Here is a 22,907-nt window from a genome sequence, read left to right as displayed (position 1 = left end):
TTCTGGGCAGATCATCACCTTGGCTTAGACACAGAGACCCACTCCCAGCTGGGTCTAGTGAGAGTCCTCCTGAGCCAGGCTCCTGCCCTCCCCATCCTTCCAGAAAGCTTAGAGATGAGTGCATCACTGACAGGCCATTTTCTATTGTTCTTATTGGGAAATACATCTTTTTGAAAGATAACCCATCTTTTATCACTACATATTTTAAAAAATATTTTCTTTGGCCAGGCATGGTGGCTCATGCCTGTAATCCCAGCACTTTGGGAGGCCGAGGTGGGTGGATCACAAGGTCAGGAAATCGAGACCTTCCTGGCTAATACGGTGAAACACCGTCTCTACTAAAAATACAAAAAAACTAGCCAGATGTGGTGGCGGACACCGGTAGTCCCAGCTACTCTGGAGGCTGAGGCAGGAGAATGTCATGAACCCGGGAGGCAGAACTTGCAGTGAGCCAAGATTGGGCCACTGCACTCCAGCCTGGGTGACAGAGCGAGACTCCGTCTAAATATATATGTATATTCTTTGTTTATGGCATTTATCAATTGAATTATGTTTTGTCTAGAATTTTATTTACCCTTCTTGGATTCACTGGGCTTTATGAATCTGTGAGTTGGTGTCTTCTAACAATGTTGGCAAATTCTCAGCCAAATCTCCTTAAATATGACCTCTTCCCAATTTTCTCTCTTTTCTCTTTCTGGGACTCTAAACATAACATAGCCTTCAAACTGTATTCTCATTAATTTTTTTCATATTTTGCATTTCTGTCACTTTGTATCTATTTCAGTAATTTTTTCAGCTCTAGATTCCAGTTCTCTAATTCACTTTTCAACTGTGTCTAATTTGTTGTTAAATCCATCCACTTTAAAAAAAAATCAGTGATATTTCTCATTTCTATGTTTTATTTGGTATTTTTCCAAATCTGCTTTGTATTTAAAAAATAGTTTTTTGTTCTCTTCAGATATTTCTGACTGTGTTTTCTTTATGTTTTGGTCTGCCAAATTCAACATCTGATATATTTATGTGTCTGTTTCTACTATGGTTTCTGTTGCTTCTCACTCATAGTGCTTTATTTTCATGTGTGGTGAGTTATTTTTCATTGAGAATTGCTTATTTGCTTTGTAGTTTTATTTGTGAGCAATCTTCGAGGCTTAGGATGAAGGTTTGTTACTCAGAAGGAATTATGCTTGGCCCCTGGGAATGACCAGTTCAGAATCACTCTCTGTTCGGGACTTTTGGTCACCCACCTCGCACAAAGTTAGGGACAACCTGTTGCTCCAAATACCCGGCAGTGATTTTTCTCTTTTTCTTTCAGCTCTAGGGCTTGAGATGACTGATCCCTCCCGATTCCTTTGTGGGTGGAGAAGTGAGTTGCTTCTAGTTTGCCACTGCAATGAGGGTACTGCCCTCTGGGGGGTCCTAACTTTAAGAGATTACTGATTGGCTTGCCATTTTGGCTGTGCTCTCAGCTTCATCTTCCCTTTCTACCTCTTGTAAAGCTGAAAATGAAGTTCACCAGGTTTCACAAATGCCCTCAGGGCAAAGGCCAGCTGCACTCCCCACTAGATTTCTCTTTGGGTTCCTCTGTGCCTTCAACCCTGGCCTGAGAATTCCTTGTCTCCTCAGTTCGTTAATGCCTTTAAGAATACTTACACTCGATGGCCGGGTACGGTGGCTCACGCTTGTAATCCCAGCACTTTGGGAGGCCGAGGCGGGCGGATCACGAGGTCAGGAGATCGAGACCACGGTGAAACCCCGTCTCCACTAAAAAATACAAAAAAATTAGCCGGGCGTGGTGGCGGGCGCCTGTAGTCCCAGCTACTCGGAGAGGCTGAGGCAGGAGAATGGCATGAACCCGGGAGGCGGAGCTTGCAGTGAGCCGAGATTGCGCCACTGCACTCCAGCCTGGGCAACAGAGCGAGACTCCGTCTCAAAAAAAAAAAAAGAATACTTACACTCGCACTCAGATGGACACGGACACGCACGCGCGTGCACACACACACCCTTAACTTGCTCAGTTTCAGAGCACTGTCCGATCCTTGTAAGTGACCTGCCACATGACTAGAACCTCTGGCTTCATTTCACTCCTTCTTTCTTTCCCCTCCCTTTTCCCTTTATTCCATCAGTCTGTATTCCACGATCTTTAAAATCAAGTTCTTTCTGGGATTATGTAAAAATCAGACAACTCTCCTAGCCACAATCTCTTTTTCTAGAGATAGGAGTGACTCACTCCTACAGCACAGGCACTTTGGAAGGGTAAGGTGTAATACTGAAGAAGTGTTTTGTGTGGTCTACAGTAATTCACAACTGTAAGACGTTATCACAGCAAACATTTGCTGTTTAAAACCTTAGTGGTGAATATTTTTTTTTCGAATGAAGCTAAATCATTTCAAAAGCACCCTAGGAAGACCAGATGCTTTTGAAATGATTTAGCCTCATTCAAAAATAATGCAAATGATAAAGAATGTGACCTGAAATTATCTGCGACTTCAGCAGACAAGCTGTGGTTGGTTGAGTTTGGGCTTCTATCAAACACCCTGAACCATCTTGTTTCAATCACTAATCAAGCTCTGCCACGGGAGCTTGCTCTTTGCTATGGTTTGGACATCTGACCCTTCCAAACCTTATGTTGAAATTTGATCTCCAGTGTTGGAGATGGGGCCTCATAGGACGTGTTTGTGTCATGGGGGTGGACCCTTATGAACAGATTAATACCAACCCTCTGAAGGGGTGAGTTCATGGTCTAGTAGTTCTTGCTCTAACCAACCCATGAGACCTAGTTGTGGAAACGGGCCCGGAGCCTCCTCCAGCCCTTCGCCTCCTCTCTCTCCACGTGATCTCTGCACGTGTCAGCTCCCTTCACCTTCTGCTGTTAGTGGAAGAAGGCTGAGACCCTCACCACATGCAGAGCTCAATCTTCAACTTTTCAGCCATCAGAATCATAAGCCAAATACACGATTTTTCTTTATAAATTACCCAGGCTCAAGTGTTTCTTTGTAGTAACACCGACAGACTAAGACACCCCTTGTGTCCATCACTGTTAGCCACTGTTGCTCATGGAAGGGAGTCCACAGCTCCATTCGATGCTCACAGGGAAGGATGTCCACAGAAGCTGTCAGTTTTTTGCAGATGATTTGCAAGTTGACGCTTCAGCCAAGTGTCCAGCTCCACTTCTCGGGCTCTGCTACTCCTCAGCCGTTTCACTGTTGCACAAAGGAAATGGTGGGAGGAGCACGTAGACTCAGGCACTGTTCTGTAGACATTCTACATGAGCTCAAGTTGTAGCTTCTTAAGTTTGTCCTCCATATCACTGAGACTGGTTTTTCCAGCATCAATTTACTGCTTCTTTCCTTGAAAGATTTTAATTTTGCAATTTCATGGTCAGTTTCTTGCCATCTGTCCATATCTCATTCATCTCCCCTTTAATCTCAGTGGATTTGTCTTCTCATCTCAACTTGTCTCCAATTATGATTTTGACTCCTGCCTCATTAAGACCCTGTGCTATGCATCTCAAACACTTTTTTTTCTAGGGAACAATTTTCAAAGGTTTGCTTTCTCTCTGGGCTTTCATGGTGATGTCTATTCCCAGTTCTGCAAAATTTTCACAGGATATACACAGAACCATGAGTCCTGCCCCCTTGTCCTCTAGGGTGCCGGTCAGGGCTGTGCTGCTGGGAGACCTTGACCTTCCTCAGGGCTCTATGGCACCCAGACGGCTGGAGCACAGGAACTCTGAGGATACCAGGGCTTTTGATGTTTTGCCCGATCATAGGGCTTTTCTTGTATGGATCATGCCTTTTAGGATACAGTGTGCTCTATACCCTTTTCCTGTCCAGCTAGTTTTTGGGAGGTGCCTCTCTGAAGCACTGTGAGAGGGCAGGTACTGAATGGTAGAGTTCAGGGTGCAAAGGAGCTTGCTTTGCCTTGGAAAGCCAAGGTAACAGCTTAGGGAAAGGGTTGCAGTCTCGTTTTAAGGTACAATCATGTCTCACGTTTCTTAGCTGAGGGGATATAGTAGTGTAGGGAGAGCATGCCCCTCTGTTTTCAAGTGCACAGTCTTCCTATTCTGATGGCAGAGCATGTCTGGATGGTTTGCCAACTCATGTGTGTGCCTGATAGCAAATTCCTTTAGCCTTCTAGTGAGTAAACTTTCCCCCTGATTCTGGAAGTAAATGATCATTTGTTTCACAGTTAAATTTCACTGCATTCTATGGATCGTCCTAAATATTTGAGCAGAAAGCAGGGATAGGTAGGGTCAGGGGCATCTAATCAGAAACCATCTTAAAATGGCAGGTGTTCATTATTTAAAGTTCTTAGATCAGTACAATTGGGTGAAAATAATTCTTAGTTTAGACTTAAAGGCAAGTATGGAAATGAGCGGTGTACAATCTATACATTGTTTACTGCCTAGAAAATAAAGATGAATTGATATTCTCACAGCTCAGCTGCCATGCACTACTTCTAAAGATGGACACATGGTTCCTGTTCTGGGGTTACTGTTGACATCAAGAGACAAGGACACAACAAGCAGCTCAGCCCTTGAGTTTGCATTGGTGATTTTTTAAAGAAGATATTTCACTCTCTAGAGAACCAAACTTGGGTAGATTTCCACATGACCCGTACTGCCACGTATCTTACCTGAATCTCAGTCTTCACTTTCAGCACTGTCGGTTTTCGTGGACTCTGTTGTTTCTTTTGCAGCCTGTTTGCAATATTCAGAAAGAGAAACAACAGAGAACGTATGATGTAATACTTGTTATACTGCCAAAGTGGACAAAATGTGTAAACAAGAGTACATTTTAGAGATTAGCTTGTGACGTGGGCAATCACTTCACCTCTCTGTTTCAGAGCCTTCATTTTTGTGAAGACAGTAATATGACTGCACTGCTGAAAGAATGCTGCTTTTTTCTTCTGCATGTGTGCTGACATAGAGACAAAGTGTGCTTTCCCTGAGAAATAAGAGGGTCTTGTGGTAGCCAAGGAGGCTCGTTTGGATTTCCAGCATGAAAAGTGGGGAAATGTGGGGCCCACAAGAGGTCAGCCCATGCCTGGTACCTTCTTCTCACAATTCTTGCTTGATTGTGGTGAGTTCTGGCTATCAGGGATCCTTAAGTGTTTTTATAATCACATCTTGAGTACAGGTGTTTTGTTCTCTACCCTGATGCTACACTAGCCCAGCCAGCCAATGACTTGATTGTTTATGCATGCTGGCCAGCTGGCAGGAGAAGTGACTGTGTTGCTGCCCAGACTTTCCAAAGGGTTGGAGATTGGGCTTATCTTAACTTGCAACGCTGAATGTGTCAGCAATTAGAGACCAGAAACATGCAAAATTTTGCTTTGAAAGGTTTTGAAAGACCCACAAGCAAAAAATTCACCAGGAGACTTCTAAATCAAAACAGCATATCCATCACATGCTATAGTCTCCCTTCTCTGATCCAATCCTTAAAAATTATAATCAGGATATAAACGGATCTATAAATGAGTAAGGACAGGACATCAAAGAAAAGCAAGAAGGGAAATCTTTGTTGGATCAGAAATGATGACCCCTAGAAGGAAAGGATGCAAATGGGAGCTGATGCAGAAGGCCATGGTCAGGAGTGTGCTGCAGAACCTGGAAGAGACCCCCAGGAATCGCCACGGAGGAGCAGTGGATGCTCAGCTGGGCAGGGCTCCTGATGGGGCGATGAGCTGGGGGACTTGCAGGCTGAGCAGCCAGGCAGTGGCTGCTGCTGCAAAACTTCGCAAACCATAGGCAACAATGGGAGTGTCTGCCACCAGATTATTGCAGGGAGAGCAGTAGTCTTGGTAGACACAGAGAAATGCAAGGAAAAGATGCACAGAAGGAAGTGACAGGACTCAGTAAGCAAAGGAGAGCTAAGGTATCACCAAATGAATCCCAAAATTACTGAGAATAAGGAGGAAATAAAATATTAATTTCAAATGAAAATAAAAGCATGACAAAGTATGACAGGTGAAATGGTGGAGGATTGTGAAATACAGGTTGGTGGGGAAGAATGTAGATAACTGGGTTGTAAAAGTGTGTTTAAGTATCTATATAAAAATGCAGAGGAAGTTTACCTAAGGACAAAATGGTATTGTATAAAGCTATAGAGGCTGGTCGTTCCACTGGAACAACCATTAAGCTATAAAGAGCAATTGCAATGAATTATTTGGAAACTCTGGAACCTGGTCAGACATGTATGGGAGGGTGCTTGAAGAAAGGAGAAGCTGGGCCGGGTGCGGTGGCTCACACCTGTAATCCCAGCACTTTGGGAGGCCGAGGTGGGTGGATCACGAGGTCAGAAGATCGAGACCATCCTGGCTAACATGGTGAAACTCTGTCTCTACTAAAAATAAAAAAAAATAAAAAAAAATAAAAAAAGCTGGATGTGGTGGCGAGTGCCTGTAGTCCCAGTTACTCAGGAGGCTGAGGCAGGAGAATGGTGTGAACCTGGGAGGTGGAGCTTGCAGTGAGCAGAGATTGTGCCACTGCACTCTAGCTTGGGCGACAGAGCGAGACTCTGTCTCAAAAAAAAAAAGAAAAGAAAAAAAAAACAAAAAAAAGAAAGGAGAAGCTGCTGGTCTTTCGTGAATGGTGTACATGAGCCAGCTACCGCCTCGATTTCTTAGTTTTCCTGTGGCTGTAAGGGCAGCAACCTACATTCTTGGAGCAGCTGGCTGATGTCAGAGTGAGCATCAGGGACCTTGTCCTCAATAAATTTGAGGTGGTACATTTTGGTTAGTCTGGTGGTGCCCTGAGGGATCAATACAGAGGCTTGCCTTGGTTTTGATCCACTTGGCAGCAGTGGCTTCCTCCAGCTGCATCCATTGGAAGATTTAAAGAGACAGACATTCCCCCCTTGTTTGTAGCTAGATATTTGAGGAAATCTTTGATAGTTCACTAACTGGTCATAGAGATAAAGGAAGAGCAACTTCAGTGACAAGAAATACATATTTTGCAAAACTAGTTTGAAAAGGGCACAAACTGATGGTTCCAGCCTTTAACAAGAGAAAATCCACAGTCCCAGAGGAGGAGAAGCACTTGATTTTTAGAGTTACCATATTATGATACTCAGAATATCCAGTTTTGAACAAAAAATTATAGAACATATAAAGAAATAGAATAATATGGCCCACTCACAGGAGAAAAAGACTTGGCATAAACTATATCTGTGAAAGCTCAGACATTTGAATTACTAGTCAAAGACATTAAATCAGCTGTCTTAAATAGCTCAGTGAACTAAAGGAAGTCACTGACAACTAAATAAAGTAGGAAAATTACATATGAGTAAATTAGATTAGTAGAAATAGAAATTATATATTTTTTTAAAAACCAAAAAGAAACTGGAGCTGGAAAGTACATAACTAAAATAAAAAGTTCATTCAAAGAGTTCAATAGATTTGAGCAAGCAGAAGAAATGATCAGCTAACTTGAAGACAACCGAAATTACCCAGTCTGAGGACCAGAAAAAAAAAAAAAGAATGAAGGAAGATGAACAGAGCTTGAAGGATTTGTTAGACATCATCAAGGGTACCAACATATGCAACATAGGAGTCTCCAAAGGAGAAGAGAAAAGGAAAGAGGCAGAAAAAATACAGTGTTCCCCCATTATCAGCAGTTGTGTTTTCTGCACTTTCAGTTACCTCTGGGCAACCACAGTCCAATAATATTAAATGGAAAATTCCAGAAATAAACAATTCACAAGTTTTAAATTGTGTGTAGTTGTGAGTAGCATGATGAAATGTCATTCTGCCCTGCTCTGCCCACCCAGGACATGAATCATCCCTTTGTCCAGCATATCCATGCTGTATACACTATCTGCCCATTAATGTACAGGAAAAAACATAGTGTATACAGGGTTTGGTACTATCTACAGTTTCAGATACTTACTGGGAGTCTTGGAACGTATCCCCTACAGATAATGGGGGAGCAGGAGACTACTCTATTTAAAGAAATAATGGCTGAAAACTTTCCAAATCTAATTGAAGAAATGAATCAACACATCCAAGGAGCTCAACGAATTCCAAGCAGGCTATACTCCAAAAGATCTACGCCAAGACACATTACAGTTAGATTGTCAAGACATAGACAATGAGAGAATTTTGAAGGCAGGCAGAGAGAAGTGACTAATCAGAATCAAGAGATCCTTAATAAAATTATCAGGTGATTTTTTATTAGAAATTAAGGAGGCTCAAAGGCAGTGGGGTGACATATTTAAATGCCCTGGAAGGGGGAAAATACCTGTCAACCAAGAATTCTATATGTGACGAATCTATCCTTCCAGAATAAAGCAATAACTAAGACATTATCAGATAGACAAAAATTGAGGGAATTCATTATCAGTAGACCTACCCTAAAAGAAATGTTAAAGAAATTATTTAGTCCTAAATGAAGAGACACTAGACAGTAACTCAAAACCACACAAAGAAATAAAGAACATTGGTAAAGAAATAAAGAACATAGGTAAATATACAAGTCAATAATATTGTACTTTTGGTTTGTAACTCTTTTTTTCTATATAATTTAAAAGTCAAATGCATAATACAATAATTATAAATATTGTTAATGGGTGCACACTGTATAAAGATGTAATCTACGACAACAGCAATATAAAGGGTGAGGGATGGAGATGGATAAAAGCAGTGTTTGTGTACTATTGAAACTAAGTGGGGCTGACTGTAGTGGCTTACTCCTGTAATCTCAGCCTTTGGGAGGCTAAAGTGGGAGGATCGTGTGAGACCAGGAGTTCAAGTCCAGCCTGGCAACATAGTGATACCCCATTTCCACAAAAAATAATTTAAAATTAGCCAAGCGTGATGTGTGCCTGTAGTCCTAGTTACTTGGAAGGTAGAGGTAGAGAGATTGCTTGAGCCCAGGAGTAGGAGGTTGCAGTGCGTTATGACTGTGCACTCCAGCCTGGGCAACAGACTGAGTCCTGTCTCAAAAAAAAATCTAAGTTGGTATTCAAACTAGGGTGTTATAAGTTTAAGACATTAATTATTATCCCCAACGTAACCACTAGGAAGATAATTAGAAAAGGTACAAAAAAGGAAAGAACAAAGGGATCAAAATGGAACATTACGAACATTCAACTAAAGATTTTTTAAATGGGCAGGAATTGAGAAATAAAAATATATATGATATACACAATGCAAAAAGCTAAATAGAAGAAGTGAATAATTTCTTATCAGTAATTACTTTAAACATTATATATGTATAGATAGATAGATAGATAGAACTTTTTAATTAAAAGTCAGAGATTGGCGGATTAGATTTTTAAAAAGCTGAAGTGCCTGTGGACAAAGATGCTGAGTTAAAGGAGGTTGTCTTCCTTACTGAGTAATAGAGAAGCTCCCGGGCCTCAAGATATGGAGGGTCCCAGGGGCAAGGGTGAGGAGCGAGGATGGGAGTGGGATGTGAGATTAAGCACAAGGGTGGTAGCTAAGTGTCCATATATGGAACATGTTGCTGACCCCACAGAACAAGCAGCTAGCCTCTGCCACCCCACAGGAGATAAGAAGGGTCTGATGTCAGGACACCAGAGGTGTGGCAGGTGGGAGAATGGGGGAGGCACTGGAAAGGAAAGAGTGGGGCTAGTGACCATAATACTGAATAACTAGAGCCTTTCGTGGGAAAGAGAGGGAGTACTTACTTCTCAGAACTTATTAAGCTATAAGAAGTAAGATGATAAGAAATTAGTGCAGGGATAGACAAACTGACAAGTGGAATTGACTAGACAGCCCAGAAATAGACTCAAATATGTGCATAAATGGAATTCAGGACAGAAGCAGCTTTTGATGCCAGTAGGGAGAGGACCTGCTCAATGAATGGAGCTGGAAACAATACAAATCCATAGAGGGAAAAATGAAGTTAGATCTCTACCTCACACCATACACTGAAATCAACCAAATACAAAGACTTGGCTCTCAAAATCAAAACTGAAAACCCTTATTAGAAATAATAGATGGCTATCTTTTGGATATTTTGGTGGAAAGATTCATTAATCAAGACCAAAAAGCATTACTTATATAATATGTATAAACATGACTATATTGTAATGCATGATCTGGTTTCTAGAATGGTATATTAAATTAAACATGGAGTTAAGCTGCACATGGACAGACTCTATCTGTAGTTCACCCAACTGACAAAAGGTTTGTATAAAGAATATATAAAAACTCATATAAATCAATAAGAAAAGCACAAAGAGTCCAATGGAAAAATGGACTAGGGACATGAGCAAGTGCTTCATGGAAGAGAAAACTCGTATGGCTCACGTGTGTTCAGATTCATTAATAATGAGGGAAATACTGAAGTAGACCACAATAAGCCACCAGTTCACACTACGTGACCGTCAATTCCAAGTGTTGGAGAGGACACGAAGCAATAGGACTTCTAATACCCTGCTGTGAGAGTGTAACATGTGCAACACCTTTAAAAAACAGTGGCCTTATCTCTGAGAGCCGGACATTCTAGCAATTGCACCACTAGGAATAGCCCCGGGAGAAATGGTTGCACCTGTACAACAGGAGCTGTGTCAAGATCGAGCAGCACAGCTGGGTAGCAAAAAACTGGAAGCCACCTCCATGCCCAACCATAGCAGAGGGGGTAATTAAGTGTGGTATGGGGTGGAACAGCCACAGAAGCAAACGCGAACAGACTACAGTGACACACGGTATGGACAGACCTTGGTAATTTAGTACTAAGTGAAAAAGGTGATTCCCCAAAGATTCCAGATACTACATACACACAATGTCCTTTCTGTTAAAAAAAAAAAAAAAAAAAGAAAAAGTAACCAATGTATTGCACGTACGTATGTACTCTTTAGGAATATACATCTATATCTGTATAGATATCTAAGGAACAAAATTTGAAGGAAAGCAACAGAATGAAGATCATGAGCGAGGTGCAAGGACTTGGAATGGGGGCCCCGTCAGCAGACAAAGACGATGTCAGACTCTGCTTTTGTTGTTGGTGCTTCCTCCACTATCATAAATAAACAAAATACGGAGTCAATGAAGGAAGCAGGTCACTCATAGATCAAGGATGAATCTGTGTTCCCGCCCAGGACTGGGATTCGTGTGACTCTGGGCACCTGGGATCCAAAACAAGGGGAAAGAGGCAACCACCACTCACTGGGCATCCCTAAGCCAGACCCTGGGCAGTGATATTCACAACTCCAGGAGCTCACACACAACCTTCTTGGGAAGAGACACTAATACCCCCCATTTCCTTGTGAGGAATAGGGGCTCAGAGTGGTGTAAAAACTTATGAGGTTACAGAACCAGCAGCATCTCCACACTGGCCCCGAACCGAGGTCTGTCTGATGCCAAAGTCCAAATGCAGGTTACGGAGCCAATTAGTTTCTGATCGCTCTGCTAAGAGGAGCTTTGGATTCCTGCGAAGAGTGAGAGAGGTGGGCCTGGGATGCCTCTGGGGGATATCAGAGCAACAGGATCAGACGCAGGTCCTGGACTGAGCCTGCAGCTAAGAGAAGCCCAAAGGCTGGGTCTGGGGGTGCAGGTCAGTCCCCATCAGACTCTCAGTGACTGTGGCCACTGGGGCTAAGGGCCAGGGTGTGACCTTCCATGGTCAGAATGGGGCTCTCCTAAGTGGACTGAAAGACAAACCCTAGATCTTCAGGTGGGTCCTTCTGAATCTCTGGTGCCACAGAAGGAAAACTGGGCACTGCAGCCCGATGGGGATGGGAGGGATCAAGTTGTGCAGCCTCCCTCTCGCTGTGCAGCCTCTTGGGAGGGAGCATGCAGGACATCTGAGAGGACCTGCGCCCTTAGCCTTAGACCCTTTGCTGGGTGTATGAGTCCTCAGCTCTCAGGGCAGAGAGACAGCCCTATGGTAGCTGCATCTGCCCTCCTGTCCTCTCTGAGATCCTCTGCTCTGCCAGAGCTGCCCTCTGGGTGTGGGTTCAGACCTGTCCACACATCCTGTGCTGTGTCCTCAGTGCTCCCAGCCATGCCCCACACTTCCAGGCTCCCTCACTCAGTTCCCCTTGGACGTCTGCATGTGTCTCCAACACACTTATGTGTTCCATCTTTTTATTTACTTATTTATTTTGAGACGTAGTCTCATTCTGTCACCCAGGCTGGAGGGCAGTGGCACGATCTTGGCTCACTGCAACCTTCACTTCCCAGGTTCAAGCGATTCTCCTGTCAGCCCCCTGGGTAACAGGATTACAGGAGCATGTCACCAAACCCAGCTAATTTTTTTTTTTTTCCAGACACAGTCTTGCTCTGTCGCCCAGGCTGGAGCGCAGCGCCGCTATCTCGGCTCACTGCAAGTTCCGCCTCCCAGGTTCACGCCATTCTCCTGCCTCAGCCTCCCGAGTAGCTGGGACTACAGGTGCCTGCCACTACGCCTGGCTAATTTTTTTTGTATTTTTAGTAGAGACAGGGTTTCACCGTGTTAGCCAGGACAGTCTGGATCTCCTGACTTCTTGATCTGCTGCCTTGGCCTCCCCACATGCTCCATCTTTTGACCATCAGTTACACACACACACACAGACACACACACACACACACTATTTATTCCCCACCTGTCTCCTATACGCACAGTTTTCCCAACATTTTATTAAAATTTCAAACATAAACAAGACTGGAAAGGGCTTTACAAAAAAATAAAAAACAAACAAAACCTGAATCCAGCACCCTGGAAGCGACCATGGCTAACGTTTGTCCTCCACCCCATCACATAACTGTCCACCCATCACTCTGGTCTGCCACATTTCAGACTGGATGCAGACATCTGCACACCTCGCTGAGATGCACACACAGCACTTCTGGCACTGCAGCACCTGTTTTTGTGTTCTGTCTGCTTCTGTCACACACACACGTGTTTCATAGTTGAAAATATTTTGTCCCTTTTTCTTCTATTCCACACCCGCCTTTGTTGCTGTTGGAGCGGCACCCTTCAGGACCCTTCCTGTAGATGGTGTGCCTGTGTCCCCCAGATTCATAGGCTGAAGTCCTAACCCCAACGTTGTGTGTCATAAAGCAGAGCCTTTGGTGTCAGCTGCCGAATGTGGGACCCGGATGGCAGGATTCGTGAGCGCCTTCAGAACAGGCATGCGAGTCAGATCTCACTCTAGACTCCCTGCCGTGTGAGGACAACCAGAGGAGGCCATCAGAGAACTAGGAAGGGGCTGTCACCAGACACCGGATCTGCCGGCGCCTTGAGCTGGGACTTCCCAGGCTCTGGAATGGTGAGAAATACATTGTTGCCTAAGCCCCCAGTGTGTGGTATTTCTATTGAAGCAGACTGAACAGACTAAAACACCTATGAATGCTTACAATTAGTCAAACAAGCAACTCGGAATATTGTTGTAACCTCCACCCTGGAGGAAGACTGTGTGCTGCTCACTGGAGGCAAGAGGCCAGCGGCTTTGGGGATACCCCAGATGACAAGGTCCTTTCTAGATGCCAAACAGTGGTGGGGCTCAGGCTCAAGCCCTGGGAGGGAGACAGGAGCTCCTCACGGTCCCCTCTGCTAGGAAGCGCAGGAGGAAGGAAAGACCATGTGTCCGCAAGGCAGGGTCTCGTTTTGGGGAGGAGCACACAACAGGCCATTAAGGCTCCAAAGTTCCGGACAAGCACCGTTACCGTGGTTTCTGCTTGTCAGCAGATCCCAGGAACAGGCAGCTCCCGGGAGGTTGTGTGAGTGCTCAGGAGTGTACTACACAACAGACACCACCTGGGCATGACGCTCACATGGAAAGCACCCTGGATGCTTGCTAGGGGGATGATGCAAAGGAACGGCTCCAGCCTCCAGTGGAAAATTAATACAAGCCACTGAATGAGGTGCTGGGGATTAGGGTCTTCACACGGCAAATCCTGCTCCTTATTCCCACTTTCATCCTAGCTGGTCAGCTGCATCCACCCATTCCCTTCGACATCCCACAGCAAACACGCAGACCAGAATATCCCCCATCAGTTTGTCTAATATCCACCACTAGAGACACTATAAATTCCTACACATTTCCCAAAAAATAGACCTGTGATTAGCAACATCACACCCCACAGGCACTTAATGAATGGACTTTCCCCCTGTGGCAAAGCGTGACATGATTTAAACACAGTCCATGATGGCTAGAAACAGATGTTTGTAATGTACCCAGCAGGCAGAGCCTGAAGTAAAAGGCTGCGAGTGAGTCTAAAAGGTGGACCAGCTGGATCCAAACTGTTAGGTGACCCTGGAAGCATATTCTGTGACAAACAAAGGATTAATGGTAATTTATCACCTGTTGCATCTAGAGGCTTTGTAAACTCATGTGGTGTTAGAGTAACACTTTTCACACTAAACAAGGTTAGCTCATTCTCCTATGGAGAAGACTTGAGTGAAATGAAGAAGGCTTCCAAAAAAGAGGAATATGATATAAAGATGGAGCAGTTTATGCCCATTAGTATCTTATCTTTTAACGGGACAATGTAGAGTTTAAAAAGCAGGCGCCTAAAGAGGTGTATTAAATGATGATTTCATTTAGAAAATGGCTCTAATACACAGAAACAATGTTAAAAGGGAAGCTGCAGGAGGTGCCAATCAAAATGCCTGCAGTAGCCATTGGTGGGTGGGGGGACTGTGAGTGTCTTAGGTTTTTACACCAAGAATTTTTGTAACTTCCCTATTTTCTATTTTGAATGTGTACTGATAAAACATATATTTTTTCAAAGTGAAAGTTTACAATTCTGGTCACAATGAATTTTCTATCATTCTTGCCAGAAATAGATAAAAGAGAAAACGTCTTAGTTTTTACCTAGTATTAGAACCATAGGCTATACTTCGAAGTAAAATTCAAAATAACCTGGATTCACTAAATCAAAGAAAACCAATTTACAAGGAAAATTAATGGGTTGTGTGAAAGAGCGTTTTCACACTAAGTGATATGTAATCCTTGATTGCTGAAACTAGGCAAAACTCTTAAGCAATTCTCAGATTTGAGAAATTGGTGAATGGCGCACTTCTCCTGGGCTACCTTTTTCTGATCCAGGAAGCTGCCTGCCTCTTGAGCTGCAGAACCCGCCTGGCCTTCCCTGGCCTGGAACTCTGGCACTGCCCCCAGCACGTTTCCATGAAGGGCGGAGCTTCTGGAGCAACGCAGGAAGAGCAAGGCAGGAACTTCCGTCCTCTGCCCACCTGGGGGAGACTGACTTCTGGGTCCTCACTGTGGCTCCCGGCGGAGTTGGGATGCCCGGGAAACACTATCGGCCACTCTCAAAATGAAGTGTATATTTAATGCAACTTTGCTCCAAATTCCAGGTTTCCTGGAACTGAAACAAAATGTATTTTCCATATAAATTTTAAATAAACTTATATGAAAAAATTAAAGTTTAAAAATTGTCAAAACTTTTAGAAATGAAAAAACCTGAGAATGCGACTGTCAGACATTAAAATGTAGCTCAGGAAGGTCCAGTAATTAAAACAGCATGGTTTAGGACACAGATCAACAAGGCAGAAATAAACGTGTAGAAACAGATCTGAGTCTATTGCTTATGGCAAGCACTAGAAAAGGGGCCTTTGAATTAGATGGAAAGCTGTATTGTTTCATAAATGAGGTGGTAACCATTAGTTAAGTCTTCGAGATAAAGTAACCTCAGCTCTCTCCCTGTATGCAAAAATAAGTCCAAGATGGCTTGAAAATCAAAATAAGGAAAACCAAAACAGAAAAATTATGAAAATATCAGCAAAGAGTTCTGGATGATTTTGGTGTAACCCTGGAGTAAGAAAGACTTTTTAAAGCAAGACAAGAACATTTGACAACTTTAACTTCACAAAAATGTATGACCTTCACGTTGCAAAAGACATGATAAACACAAAATTTTTAAAGACAGACTGAAAGAAATACATTGGAAACACACAGATCAGAGAATTTAATATTGACAATACAACTTTAACTTCACAAAAATGTATGACCTTCACATTGCAAAAGACATGATAAACACAAAATTTTTAAAGACAGACTGAAAGAAATACATTGGAAACACACAGATCAGAGAATTATTATCCCTAATGTGCAAAGACCATTTAATATTGACAATACAAACAACTCCATTTAAAAGTGTGCAAACATTTGAAAAGCTAATTCATATAAGAGGAACGGTGAAACGGTAAAAAAAAAAAAAAAAAGAATGACAATATGTTCAGTCTCATTAGTAACAAGGAAAATGCACATTGAAATAAATAAAACTGTTATTTGGATAAAACTAAAAATACCCTGCTAATATCTGGTGCTGAAAAGAGTGAGGAAATTGAAGGAAATTTGCATTGTTCAAACCTTTTGGTAAAGTAAGCAAAAAGAAACTATGAGGATTTAAAATGCAAATGCCCTTTGACTTTTAAGTGTTCTACAGAAACAAAACAATATTGTCAGTATCTGACAACATTGGCACAAAGGTGCTTCTTGCAATTCTGTTTGCAAAAACCTAAACTTGGTCATAAACTTAATATCCTGTAGTGAACAATGGTTGACTAAGCCACGGTATATGCACATCAAGAGAGGGTGAAGTTCCTGACAAGAATAAAACACATCTATATGAAACGTCATGAGCGTAATCCATGCCACATTGTTGAAGAAATCAAAAAAGGAAGCTGCAGAATAATTCATATGGTATACATTAACCTGTCAACGTGAGCGAATCTGCGTAGAGCAAAAACATGTATTTACCCTCTATTATTAAAATGGCATTTTGAGGTGGTATTCAGGAAGGGAGGTGCAGAATATTTTTAACTTAAGTACTATCGTATTCAAACTGATACAATGAGCATGTAATAAGGTTATAAGTTCTAAGTATATGTCAGGTATTAAATTCTCCCCCATCTAAATGTTGCTCCATGGCCAGACACAGTGGCTCATGTCTGTAGTCCCAGCACTCTAGGAGGCTGAGGTGGGCAAATCGCTTGAGCTCAGGAGTTCGAGACCAGCATGGGCAACATCGTGACACCCCATCTCTACAAAAGTTGGCTCAGCGTGTTGGCATGAGTCTGTGGTCCCAGCTACTTGGGAGGCTGAGGTGGGTGCATTGTGAGAACCCAAGTGGCAAAGGTTGTAGTGAGCTGAGATTGTGCCACTGCACTGCAGCCTGGGTGACAAAGTAAGACCCTGTCTCAAAAGAAAAATAAAAAATAAAAAATAAATGTTGCTCCATGATCCAGGGCAGCTGGGTTGGGAGGATGAGGCCAGCTGGGTGCACTCATCTGTGAGGGGGAGACCAGGAGGCATGCAGTGACCTCAGCAGTCTGGGGTCCCGGGTGCTTCTAGAGGAACCCCAGCAGCTCTGAGCCATGAGGTGTGGGTGCTCCTTGTTCCCAGCATGAGCAGCCTCCCTCACACACCATCCCTGAATAATGTCGGCCGTGTCTCTGGGCATGTGTCCACTGGGCCCTCCCTGGTTTGGCCATCTGACCCCCTGAGTAGCATGACCTACTGGAATGGTGGCAGAGACCCCAGAGGTCCTGGGCCAGGACAGCTGCAGCTGCTGGGTGCCCAGAGAGGAGGACGGGGCTGTTCTGTGCAGGCTGGGGTGGGCGCTTCCTCTGTGGGGCCAGCTGGGACTCCCTGCAGTGACAGGAGAGTATGGCAGGCAGGGTGGGGACCGGGATGTGAGGTGAAGGCAGGAAGGAGGCTTTGTCAGTGTGAGAGAGTGTGACTGCGTGCGAGCGTGTGTGTGTGTGCGCGTGCCTGTGTCTGCGCACCTGGGGTGGTTTGAGCCATGACTCTTACCTTCCATTTCATTTTCTTTTAGGTTGTATTAAATGGTTCTAGATGAAACTTACTGTAGAGTGTAGGAGCCCAATACCTAAACCCTGAAACCCTGGGAAATGTTGTATAAAGTTGCTTTTTAAAATATAAAGTTAACATGTGTTCATTTTATGGAAAGGAAAATGAAATAGCAAACAAGGAGTAAATAATTTACTCAGCATCATGTGTGAGTAGCTTTCCTATGACTCTGTGTTCTGTGAGAAGTGTATCCTGTACTTGAGATTCTCTGGGAAGAATATGCATTTGTCACGGCTGCACAATTTTATTTCACCATGGGAACAGGGTACCCTTTAGAATGTGTGCTTAAAACTGGATCATGGTCCTCTTTATAACTGTCTTCTTTCAGCTTTGTAGTTTGGAGGGTGAAAAAGTGGTGTGCAGTGGGGCTGGAATTGTGCAGTGTTGGGGCAGGGCTGTCATCAGTGGATGTATTTAGAGTTGAAATGACAAGACCTGACTCTCAATGAAACACTATTAGAAACATTAAAAAACATTCAGCCTCACAGCATTACATGCATTTAAAGAAAGAAAATAACTATGCTTGGCCTTATTTTTGTGCATAAGTTCAAATGTTAGTTATAAAGAATTCTATAATTTTTTCAAGTAAGATAAGTGCAATAAGCAACATGAATGGCTACAAATGTTCAGTGAAGCATTTCTACTTTCCATTATGTCATCAGATTATTTGAACACGTTAAATAGAGGACATATTTTCCTAAGTAATTTGAATTAAGGCAAGTGTACAGACAGATAAAACATTCCCATTAAACTTACAAACTTACCCAAGTGTAGATGTACTCGGGCCATCATCTGCTTCCTGTGGGGGGAAGTGAAGCAAAATTCAGAGGATGAATAAAGACCTTATTGACATTAAACTTATTCTTAAACAAAATTCAAGTTCATTACTAGTCAGTTCTGATAGTTCTGAGTAATGGTACTTCAAGGCTGCCTGGATCATAGAATAGGATCTCAGTGGTGGCACAGCACCCTTCCTCCCAATCCTTGGATCATGGAATGGGATCTCAGTGGTGGCACAGCACCCTTCCTCCCAATCCTTGTACTATGGGCTGAACTATATCCCCCTCCAAATTCATAGGTTGACATCCTGACACCCAGTACCTCAGAATGTGACTATATGTGGAGACACGACCTTGAAAGAGGTAATGGATGTTAGATGAGGCTATTAGAGTGAGCCCTAGTCCAGAGTGACTGGTGTCCTTTTATGAAGGGGAGATTATGACAGAGACACAGAGAGAAGGCTGTGGGAGGACGCAGAGAACAGGTGGCCATCTACAAGGCAAGGAGAGAGGCCTTGGGAGAAACCAACCCTGCAGACACTGTGCTCTGGGACTTCCAGCCTCCAGATATGTGAGAAAATACATTTCTTGTTCCAACACCCCATGTGTGGTTCCTGCTTGTGGAAGCTCTAGCAAAGAAAAACACCTGCTCCGTGTGCACACACATATTGTTTTCAGAGCTCTTGGGTAAGAACCTGGGAGTGGGAGTGCTGGGTCGTATGATAAGCATATGCTCAGCATCTGAAGCTTTGCCAGACTGCTCGCCGATGTGGCATGTGGCATCATTTTCCATCCCCATGAGCAATGGATGAGACTTCCAGTTCTCCGACGTCTTCACCAACACTTGGTATTGATCATCTTCTTTTTAATTATTATTATTTTTTAAGATACAGGGTCTTGCTATGTTGCCCAGAATAGTTTCTATCTCCTGGCGTGAAGGCATCCTCCTGCCTCATGGGCCACCCAAAGCTCTGGGATTTCAGGTGTGAACCACCGTGCCTGGATGGTATCATTACTCGTTTTTCTTGCAGCCATTCTAATAGGGGTGCAGTGGTATCTTTTGTAGTTTTATTTTGTGGTTCCCTGATGTCAAATGATGTCGAGAACTATTTTGTATGCTTTATTTCTCATGGATATGGTTGCCTTGGTGAAGAGTATGGTCAACTCATTTGCTCATTTAAAAACTGAGCTGTTTTCTTATTGTTGAGTTTCCATGGTTCTTTAAATATTCCCGATACAAGCATATGACTTGCAAATATTTTATTTCAGTCTGTGGCTTATATCTTCATTCTCTTAATGGTGACAATTGAATGAATGATTTTAAATGTTTAAAGTCAAATTTATCATTTTTTTCTGAAATAGTGTTTTTGGTGTATGTCGAAGAAAAGTTTGCCTAAAACATCACAAAGATATTCGATGATTTTTGTAGGAATGTTAAGTTGTTCCCTCTTAATATGAGGTCTGTGATAGGTTCTGCATTGCTTTCTAGGTGGTACTGAGCTGTGTGTGTGTGTTTGGCGTGTGGCTATGCAGCTGCTACAGCACATTCATTAAAAACGCTTCCATGTCTCCCCATTGCCTCGCCTTGGCACCTTCCATTTAAGCCAAACACCAGAAATGTAAAGAAGGGCTTGTTTCTGGAGTTTCCAGTTTGTTCCATTCATCTACTCAGGGTGTCTTCTTTGGACAACGCTGTCTGCAGCCGTGGGCCACTCCAAGGGGAGGCGATGGACTGTAGGTCTGTGGAGCTCAGCGCAGGGCTGTGCCATGGACGTGGGTGTCAGTGAGTCACACTCATTTTCAGATGGAATTCTCCTCCCCGATGTGAACAATGAACCAACGGGGTTATTTTCATAGGATTGTCCTGGAGCCCGTGGAGATGCAGACTTGGGATTCAACGCGATGCTGAGCGGATCTTCTCTTCCTCAGACCAGGCGTCGTGTGGCTTCACGCAAGGGTGACTGTAAATCATCATCTACATCGAGACGCTGCAGAGAGACCGAGGGGACTCCAGATTGCACCCAGCAGCAGGTGTCCATGCAGACAACTGCAGGTAGAGAAAATCCCGTGAGCCCGTGTGCCACACGGAGTGAGGGAACTTTGGGAGCTGAGTCTGGGCGGGGACGGGCCGGGGGCTCGATCGGTTTCCACTGAGTGTGTCTCCAAATCTTCGCTGGAAGTGCAGGCAAGGGGCAAGGCTTGGATGCCAGCGTCGCTGTTCCTCCAGGCTGGGGTGATCCCTTTTCATTTCCAAGTCTCGGCAGCCTGTTCCCTGAAGTCCTGGGGAAGTGCCATAAGGTGGTCCTGCCCCCACAGGGAAGGAGAAGACACCTGTAACCTCCAGAAGCTGGCTGCCTCACAAAGCCTGCTCAAAAGCCTTCCCCCACAGCCTAGCACAGTGGCTCATGCCTGTAATCCCCCTGCTATGGGAGGCTGAGGCCAGAGGCTGCTTGAGACCAGAAGTTCCAAACCAGCCCAGGCAACAGAGTGAGACCCCATCTCTTCAGAAATAAAAAATAAATCGGCTGGGTGTGGTGGCACACGCCTGTAGTTTCAGCTACTCGGGAGGCTGAGGTGGAAGGAACACTTGAGCCTGGGAGGTGGAGGCTGCAGTGAGCCGTGATCCCACCGCTGTAATCCATGCTGGGTTACAGAGTGAGATTCCATCTCCAAAAAATAAATAATGACCCAGCAGAAACCGCTGGAAGCCGGCCCCAGAGCAGGAACAGAAATATGTGGCCCTAAAGCCGGCAGCCGCGTTGGGCTTTTCCTGTGAAGGACGGACACAGAGTCCGTGTAACACACACACACGATTCACACACGTATACATGTGACCACACACCACACACAAAACCACACCCACATGACCACACACCAACACATACGTGCACATGGGACCACACACCACACACAAAACCACACCCACATGACCACACACCAACACATACGTGCACACAGGACCACACACCACACACAAAACCACACCCACATAACCACACACCAACACATACGTGCACACAGGACCACACACCACACACAAAACCACACCCACATAACCACACACCAACACATACATGCACACGGGACCACACACCACACACAAAACCACACCCACATAACCACACACCAACACATACGTGCACACGGGACCACACACACATCTCTATTCCCACCTGTCTCCTACACACAGTCCTCCCTGAGCATTTTATTTTAAAACCACAGCACGTGGCTTCTGCCATGGCTACCAATTTCCCTCCATCCTTTATCACAGCACTGTCCCTCGCTGCATGTTCTGGGCACTTCAGAGCCTGCCCTGGGCATCTGCCCATCACTGCAGTCTGATGGTGGCGCTCCAGTGCTGGGGGCTCCCGCTTTGGTCCCCGTCTGTCTCTGTCACCCACAGCTGGGAAGCATTCCTGCCTCTCACTCCATCTCTCTTCTGTGCTCCACCCACCATCATTCCCATGTGAGCAGCACCCTTGGACACAGAGTGCTTCCATTCTGAATACTCCTTAACCTCAGCTTGGGGGACCTCAGACCACACATTCTGCACATGGCCCTGTCCTCAGGGTGCATGGCTGGTGACTGCAACTTACCTGTGCCGTCGAACCCCCTTCTGGCTTACAGTACTGGAGAATGGACAGAGGCACCTGGATATCTGCAGGGAGTTCCTGGCCTTGGCTCTGTCGAGGCAAGCAGAAGGAGAGAAACACATCCCAGCTTTGTGGGGGGCTCAGGGTGGCCCTGGAGGCTACAGCGTGTCCTGTAAGCACCACTGCTGTGGGGCCCACATGTCTCAGAATCTGGAGACCAGCAGCTCCCGGGAGGTTGTGTGAGTGCTGCCAGGTTACTGCACAGTGGGAAACAGAAAGAGCTTCCCACGTGAAGGACCACGACTCCTTCGCACTTGGGACACTGCAAAGCAGGGCCTCCTCCCACTGTGCGGGCCCCGCACTGGACCAGAGCCTCAGCCAGTGTGTGTCCTCCGTCGGTGTAGCCTGGCCCACTGGCAAATGGACAGAGTGGCGCCTCGGAGCCCACAGCGTTACCCATTCGTGGCAATCTCTTGAAGCAGACAGAGGACACTAAGACAGGAGGAGGGACCTGGATTATCCACGCAGGCCCCATGTAATCACCTGAGCCTCAAAAAACAGAGAAGTGAGGAGGAAGAACCTGGAGACCGAAAGCAGGGGGAGGATGCGACACCCAGTGCTGACGGGAAGTTTGACAGGGGCTACGTGGAGCCTGAGAGAGCCATGAGTCCCATTGCGTCCAGAATGAGCTTGGGGCAGATTCTTCCACAGGAGCCTCAAAGAGGACTCCGGCCACCAACCGTGCCTCC

General features: G+C 44.7%; 1 protein-coding gene across 1 annotated transcript in view; it reads right to left on the bottom strand.

The window, feature by feature from the left end:
* Positions 1-22,907, bottom strand: part of LOC129464662 (probable palmitoyltransferase ZDHHC11B) — a 63,388-nt gene that overhangs the window by 3,557 nt on the left and 36,924 nt on the right. Inside the window, 3 exon segments of the mRNA XM_063619625.1 lie at positions 4,636-4,699; positions 18,551-18,585; positions 22,162-22,248. Coding sequence (XP_063475695.1) covers positions 4,636-4,699; positions 18,551-18,585; positions 22,162-22,248 — 186 coding nt within the window.

Source organism: Symphalangus syndactylus, chromosome 16, assembly GCF_028878055.3.
Source record: "Symphalangus syndactylus isolate Jambi chromosome 16, NHGRI_mSymSyn1-v2.1_pri, whole genome shotgun sequence".
In the NCBI taxonomy this organism is placed as follows: domain Eukaryota; kingdom Metazoa; phylum Chordata; class Mammalia; order Primates; family Hylobatidae; genus Symphalangus; species Symphalangus syndactylus.
Note: the sequence above shows the minus strand (reverse complement) of the source record. Positions and strands in the feature narration are given on the sequence as shown.